The sequence below is a fragment of the Myotis davidii genome, unplaced genomic scaffold, assembly GCF_000327345.1.
Source record: "Myotis davidii unplaced genomic scaffold, ASM32734v1 scaffold172, whole genome shotgun sequence".
Lineage (NCBI taxonomy): Eukaryota > Metazoa > Chordata > Mammalia > Chiroptera > Vespertilionidae > Myotis > Myotis davidii.
The window spans coordinates 3,833,339-3,840,774 of record NW_006284343.1 but is presented as its reverse complement, the minus strand read 5'-3'; the positions used below and the strand labels follow the sequence as shown (position 1 = coordinate 3,840,774).

The following is a 7,436-nucleotide window of genomic DNA, read 5'->3' as shown; positions in this document are numbered from 1 at the left end:
TCCGGCTGCTAAGGAAAAGGCTCACTTGTGGCACGACGCCTACGCTTCACCAAACTGTAATTATGTGTCTATTCTACCCCAAGAGCCTTAAGATAGAAACCCCGGGTTCCTCTCCTTTAAACTGACCTCTGCGTTTGCGGAGAGAACTTTTCAAAAACTAAGAATAAAATTAAGACCAAAATGAAATATACACATAAAGGTTTTCCTGGATCCCCTCCACGGGCTGTGTGACCAGAGAAGCTGGATGCTCCAGGGCCCAGGAGAGCCCTGGACGGTGGCCCAGAGGGCGGGCGGGCCCAGAGGGAGGCCTGGATGGCGGCTCAGAAGGGCCGGTGGGTATCCTCACTTTGGAAGGGGGTCCTTCCCTGCCCTCTGAGGAGCACGCGCGGAGGGAGAGGCTGTGAAGGAATTCGTGCACCATGCTGGCGTGCGGAACCAACAGGATGGGAACAGATGGCCCTGACAGAGACCCCGGCGGCTGGTGGTGACAGATCAGAGCAGTCCCAGCAGGAGACACTCCGCGGGGATCGTCAGGGATCGGCAGGGGGGTCAGCACGCGGCCACAGATCATTCTGGGGACAGGAGAAACCAGAGCCCTATGTTCCCTCCTGGGTGAAGGTCCCCAGGAGGAGACCTTCTGCCACTTGGGCCACCAAGTTACACCCCCCCCTCGGAATAGAGGACAAATATGGGGCACCTGCCAGGGCGGGTGGGAGGGCAGGGCCGAGGAACTTCCCAAGGCAGCCCAGGTTGATCCGCGGACGCTCGCCGGCTCACGGGGAGGACGCCTGACCCACTTTGAGAGGAGGAGACGGAGGAGAGGAGACGGGCACCGTGCGTGGTGGCTGCTCTGAATACACAATCAGAGGGAAGGCAGCCCTGTGGGTCCCAGCAGCCCAGACCCAGACCGAGGAGGGCAGTGCGCTGCAGAGCAGTGCTTATTGGAAAGAATCAGTGTTTTAATAACGCCAAATGGGGCGCCCTGAGCAGAGCCAGCTGTCCGTGTCCCCAGCTGGGAGGCGTCTGCTGGCGTCTCTGGGGGAAGCTGGTAATGGGAGTGAAGGAGCGACACTACCAGCCAGTGTCCCAGGCGCGAAAGGTCTACACCAAGCATGACAAACTCAAAGGCTAACGCGGGCCACAGAAACGAGGCATGCTGCCTGCGGGCCACGAGTCTGACACGCTTGGTCTACACTCATCATTTGAGCGGCTTGGGGCCTGGGCTCTAAAGCCACAGCCGCTGGGCCTGGGGGCACGAAGGACAGCACTTTGGGCTGCGTCTCTGAGTGACCCTGGTCTGCTGGCCACTGACAGGGAGAGCGGGAGGAGCTACAGAGGAAGCCCCCGGCACCTCTGTGTGGGGGCTGCTTCTCTCTCTGGGGCTCAGGCCTCCTCCAGGGCAGTGGGGGTGCCCCAGGACCAGCGCTGGCCTGTTCAGGAAGCGCACACGGGGGGGAGGTGCAGAGGGAGAGGCTGGCAGGGGTGGCACCCGGGCCGGAGCCCATGCTGGGTGCTCGGGAGCCTGTGGCTGACCTGAAGCAGCTGCCGGGGTAAGTGACCGTATGGCCACCGGAGACCCTCCTTGCACGGGTGAATTCAGAGGCATCTGCAGCCTGGGTTTGCCAGACTGACCAGCCTGGTCTCCCCAGGACTTGTGTGGGGAGCAAAAGAAATGCATCAACACTGGTTGGTGCCTGTCCTACGTGTTCTGACATTTTCGCCGACAAGTGGCTATTGGAAAAGGCCATCCAGCCCTCTCAACCCCATTGGGGCAGCTCGAGGGGCTTCCGGCTAATGGCTGAGGGAGGGCGGAGGGTGCAGAGAAAGCAGGGCCGGCCCTGCGCTCCGGGGCGGGCTCGGGGCGGGCTCCTGCAGTCCTCCCGCCTGGGGTTTCAACAGATGGCAGAACAAATTCCTAATTAAGCACAAGAAAGCTTCCGGCTCAGTACGTCTATGATTTTCCAGTTCCTTTGCTGCTCATTTCCCCTTTTGTTTCTCTAGAACCCAAGCCAGCTTACTGCCACCCTGAGCGCCTCACTCGCGGCCAGACGCCTGGGCCCTGAGACGGGAGAGGGACGAGGGGGAGTGTGCCGGAGGGTCCCGGGGCCACTGCACGCAGCTGCTTTTCAAAGGCAACGTGAAAAGCAAGTTCACATAACTGACAACTTGGTGCTGACTTGAGGAGAGACAAGGCTTTGGTGCTCACTGCCTTTGAGGGGTTCTAGAAATCTCCCCTGGGGTGCACCTGGGCTAGAGGAGACGCCCTCCACAGCCCCCGCTCCCAACGGCCTGCAGACCCCCGGGGGGGCAGGCAGCCCCTCCCACAGCGGGACGGCCTGGCCAGGGTGCTTGGTGTCCCCGGTCCTCCCTGATGCCCGCTGCTGTCTCCCTCCAGCTCCCCAGCAGAAGTGCCCGGGGGCTGCGGTGCAGGCTGGGAATGGGCCCTCGGCTGGGCTACATTTTAGACTTGACTGGCGACCCTCTTACGTGAGAGGTTGACTTCCCAAGCCCGCAGGTCTGTCTCGGAGAACGCTGCCGGTGCGGTGCGTCACCCAGAGCCTCTGGGGCAGGCTGCTGGCTATCTCTCGGATCAAGGGGAGGGAGAGGCAAATGACTTGCAGAGAGGACGCTGCCCAGACAATGTCACCTCCCAAACAGAGTGTGGGTGACCTTCACGAGCTGGGCTCCGCCTCAAACCCTCTCAAAGCCCAACGCCTCTCAAGGCCACTGCCACCGGCCATGCTGCACTTCGGGGGCTGCCTCCCTGGGAGGGCCGGGGCCTCCAGGGTGTGGGGACCCCGAGGATTCCCACTGTGTCCCTGCGCCAATGAGCAGCCACCCTGCTGCCCTGGGGGAGGGGCCCTGGTGGGGAGAAAGAGGCGGAATGGGTCACCGGGCTGGGCGGCCTGAGCCCTGGCAAAGAGCAATGGGTTGTCTAAAGCAACCCAGCCGCCGACTCCGCGCTGTGCGAGGACACCAACGGGGGTGGGGGTTGGGGGTGGTGGTGGTGTCAGGGTGTTTCCACTCCCTCAGAGGCCCCCGGGGCCTGCCTCTCCTCTGCAGGTGGGGGCTGTGCTGACCCGAATCTGGGGGAGCCTCATATCCAGTCAGCCTCCTCCCCACCCTCTTACAATCTTCTCTCTTCTAATGAGCGCATTGCTCCTCAGACAGAGGACTTAGACTGAACAGGCACTGGGGTGCTGCAGAGGCCATTAACAGCCATTATCCGCGCCATCCCCTCGTGGGTGGCACGGAATCCATCATGCCAGCTAACGCACGGCGTCCCTCCCCCACCTCCTGCTCCTGCCGCCGCCTCATGAGAGGGAGAGGAGCCGGGCACCAGAGGTGTTTAACTAGCCCCTTTCCATCGCCAAGGCAGCACGTCAGGGACAGCCAATCCCGAGCCGTGGGCTAGGTTTTTAGGACTTTGGGCCCGGCTGCTGGGACGGCAGATTAAGCCAGCGAGGCCAGGAGGGAGGTTTTTCCTCAAACGCTGCTTTCCTGAGAACACTCCTTCTGAAGGTCACTAGGGTTCGCAGACACGGCCACTGATCCCGGACTTTTGGTCACAATCCCTCCTGCACCCAGGGAGGCTCCATGCCCACACCGTGCCCCTGGAGCTGGCGCGACCCTCATGTTCTAAGCAACGCGTGCCCATTTCCCCAGGTGGTCGCGTTCATTTCACCCAGGACTGTGGGGCTCGTGAATGAAACGTGAACACAGCACCTGCGGGTGAGGACAGCTCAGACCCATGAGCGGGGCAGGCAGGAATCGCGCTTCACCCAGATGTCACCCCGGTGTCCTCCTGTCCCTCATCTTGATGGAGGCTGACGGACAGGCTCATCCAGTTACAGAGGCCCCAAAGCTCACCCTCCAGACCACTCAGCCCCGCGCCCATTCCCTTGCAAGGAAGGACCAAGAGCGGGAAGAAGTTACAGGCTGGGGGGTCTGGCTCAAGCCAAGGCAGGACTCCCAGCACTGACTAAGGACCCCGCTGCGCAGCTCTGAGTGCGTGGGAGCCTTCCCATCGGGAGCTCCCGTCCCCATGGCCTGCAGGGTGGGCTGGCCTGGAGCCTGGCCACGTCCCTTCCAGCTGAAGATGCCAGGACTCCCGTGGGGCGAAGTCCCCTGACGCTGGGGTCTGTCATCGCGAGTGGGGACCAGGGGACTGCAGGTGCCAGAACTGTGGGAAATCATTTGGATCAGAAACTGTCTGAGCTCGTCATGACCTAGTGCTGAGCGCCGGCTGCAACGCGGAGCGATGAGGGTGGACGCCTGGGAAAGGGAGCGGGGGACGGCGGTCAGAGGGAGTCTGGGACCATCCTCTTTCACGGGACGGGGGTGTCCCCACCAGAACAGCAACAGTGGGTTTTGCTTTTAGACCAAAACAAGCCTGCAGCGTCAGCTCATGAACCAGAAGGTCGTGGGTTCGATTCCCGGTCAAAGCACGCGCCCAGGTTGCGGGCTCGATCCCCAGTGTGGGGTGTACAGGCAGCCAATCAATGATTCTCTTTCATCATTAATGTTTCTCTCTCTCTCCCTTCCTCTCTGAAACCAGTAAGAATATATATTAAAACAAAAAAACAAGTGTGCAACTGGTCCCAGAGCACGTGTCAGCAGAGGGGGCAGCAGGGAGCCCACACCCTCTTGTCCTGAGTCCAGGTGGTCAGCAGCCCGGGCCGCCAGGGTGGCTGGCAGGATGGAGTGGAGGAATGAATGAGCACCCCACCACACACCTGATTTAAGGGGAGACCCCCCGACCCAGGAAAGCAGTGCTCCTGCTCAGAGGGGAGCCAGGCAGTCAGAGGGCACTGTGGATGAGGGGTCTTCACACCCTGGTGGCTGGGGATGCGATGGGGGGCGCCATGCCCGCTGGTTTATGGCACAGCTCTCATGTCTGAAGGGAGCAGGGCCCTGACCCAGGCCTTCAGGGGTCCAGCCTCCAGTCCAGGTCAGTGGGGAGGGACCGGCGCAGGCGTGTGAAAGATACAGGTCCCAGACTCCGCAGTCCCAGGCCTGGCTCAGCTCCGTCCACACTACCTGATCGTGAAGTGATGTAACTTTACGGGACTGAATTTCCTCATCAGTAGGAAGGCAGGTGGAGCACGGCCCCTCCTTGCCCCAAGGGAGGGGAGCCCACAGAACCCGCACCATGTTCCTGGCTGTCTCGGAGGGCGAAGGAAGGGCCGAGGGGAGAAGGGAGAGATGGAGCTGTTGTCAGACTCACCGATCCATCGCATCAGGGAGGTCAGGATCTGCAGGTACTTGGTCTTCTGGACGTCGAAGAAGGTGAAGGGTCCCAGGAGGAGAGTGAAGACAGCCTGGGTGACAAACACAGGAGTGAGGGGGACACAGGGGCCGGGCCGCACCAGGCACGCCATGTGTGTGTGAGTTTTTTGTTTTGTGTGTGTGTGGTGTGTGTGTGTGTGTGTGTGTGTAGCACACACCGTTCACGCAGCCGCTGCCCCGGGCCGGGCCAGTCCTGACCCAGGTGCACCTGGACTGCAGAGGCTCCCCGGGATCAGACAGCATCAGTGAGTTTCCTGTGTCATGCGCACAGGAGCCAGAGCCACGCTTCTCTGCCCGTCCTCACACTCACTGTCCTGAACTCTGGAAAGGGGTTTCCAGGCAAGTCCCAGGTGACACCCTGGGGACGTTACCTATTCACTTATCTTCAGCAAACACTGATGAGGGAGGCATGGCCTGGCACTGAGTGGGCACGAGCGTGGATTAGGTCTGAGGCGGCAGGAAGAGGAGGGTGGGCAGTGGCACCAGCCACGCCTCGGGCACTCAAGGCTTCCTGGGAGGAGGGGGCAGGGTCCTGACAACACAGTGGAGGGGAGGGGGCGCCATTCTGAAGAGCTCAGAGGAAAGGCTCAATCAGGATGTTGTTAACCAGCGATGTTTTATGTGTGTGTGTTTTTTTAAAAAAATATTATTGATTTCAGAGACAGGAAGGGAGAGGGAGAGAATCACAAATCAGCTGCCTCCTACACACCCGCTACTGGGGATCGAGCCCGTAACGGGGCATGTGCCCTGCCTGGGAATCGAACCGTGACCTCCTGGTTCATAGGTCGATGCTCAACCACTGAGCCACGCCAGCCGGGCAACCAGCAATGTTTTTACCTGACAGAGAAGGGGAAGCAGGGAGAACAGCCCCTGGCTTCCAGGGCAGGTCCTTGGAGAAGGACCCCAGCCCCAGAAGAGCCCAGCCGCACCCGGGAGGGGGCGTGGAGAGTCTGGGAGTGGGGAGCCGGAGGAGAGGAGACGGGCACCGTGCGTGGCACTGTGGGGGCACTGCGGGCTCCTCGGTTCTTTCTCTTGGGAGAACAGGGGAGAGCGAATGTTTACTTTAAAAAAAAATGAAGAAATCCAAAGCCTGTCTTAACAGGGAAATGCGAAGCCTCTTTGCAAAAGAAAACGGGGTAAACTCGGCACCGCGGAGCCTGGGGCTGGGAGGGGGAGGGCAGGATTTCCACGCCAAATTGGGTGCTCAGGGAGAGAGGAATTAAACGCTGCTGGTTGGCGTTGCGCTGATGGCACCATTTCCAATCTGCCACTCGGAAGCGGCGGCGGCATCAGACCTTATTAACATTTACACGGTGCCATTTTACCACGTTAATGCTAATGACACTCGCCAGAGAGACGCAGCCAGCTGGCTCCCAAGGCGAGTGTGGGGAGCGGGGCCCACCCTGGGGAGCCGGCCCGGTCCTGTGACCTGGGTGAACATATCGCAGCTGCGGGGTCTGCCCTGTGCCAGGCAGGCGGGACCCCACAGAAGGGGGGCCGAACCCGCCCCTCCACCGCCCCCGTGGCACGGAGAGCAGGATGTGGAACAAGCTGTGACCTCTTATCCAAGCCCATCATCACTGTGCGAGTGAATGGCAGGAAGGACTAAAGTGGCGGCTGAGAAGGCTCTAATTAGCGGGGGTCGCGGGCCTGGCCGTGGTCCATGGGGCTGGGAGGCTTCTGGCAAGAGCTTTCCGCTCCGCTGGGGCCCGGCAGCAGATCTGCTTCTGTTCCCGGGAGACACAAGCGTCTCATCAGGCCAGGGAGGGGGCTGGGGGCCAGGATCACCCCCGCTTCGCGAGCAAGTCTGTGAGCAACACCGTCAGCAAGTCATTTAGGGAAATGACTGCTTCAGGGAGACGGTCCACTGATGAGCTTCTCTTCTGCGGGATGGGAGGGGTTGTCACGTGGAAGGCACATACGAAGCCACTGGGCACAAGAGTCCCCCAGTGACCGTGGCCTGACCTGGACACCTACTGTGCCCGGGGCGAAGTGGTCGGCGTTTCACCTCTGACCTGTGATGTCTCCCACTGAAACGGGCGCTCCAGCTGTGGGTGCTGGGGGTTTCCTGGGGGGGGGCCTACGCAGGAGGTCAGCTCTCATCTCTGAAGGCTCAGGACTGGGCTTTAGAAAGTCCCGCTATGTAA

At 61.0% G+C, this 7,436-nt stretch overlaps 1 protein-coding gene across 1 annotated transcript in view; it reads right to left on the bottom strand.

Annotated features, from left to right (window-relative positions):
• Positions 1–7,436, bottom strand: part of TMEM104 (transmembrane protein 104) — a 40,915-nt gene that overhangs the window by 5,019 nt on the left and 28,460 nt on the right. Inside the window, exon 8 of the mRNA XM_006754638.2 lies at positions 5,228–5,321. Coding sequence (XP_006754701.1) covers positions 5,228–5,321 — 94 coding nt within the window. The remainder of the gene's footprint in view (positions 1–5,227; positions 5,322–7,436) is intronic.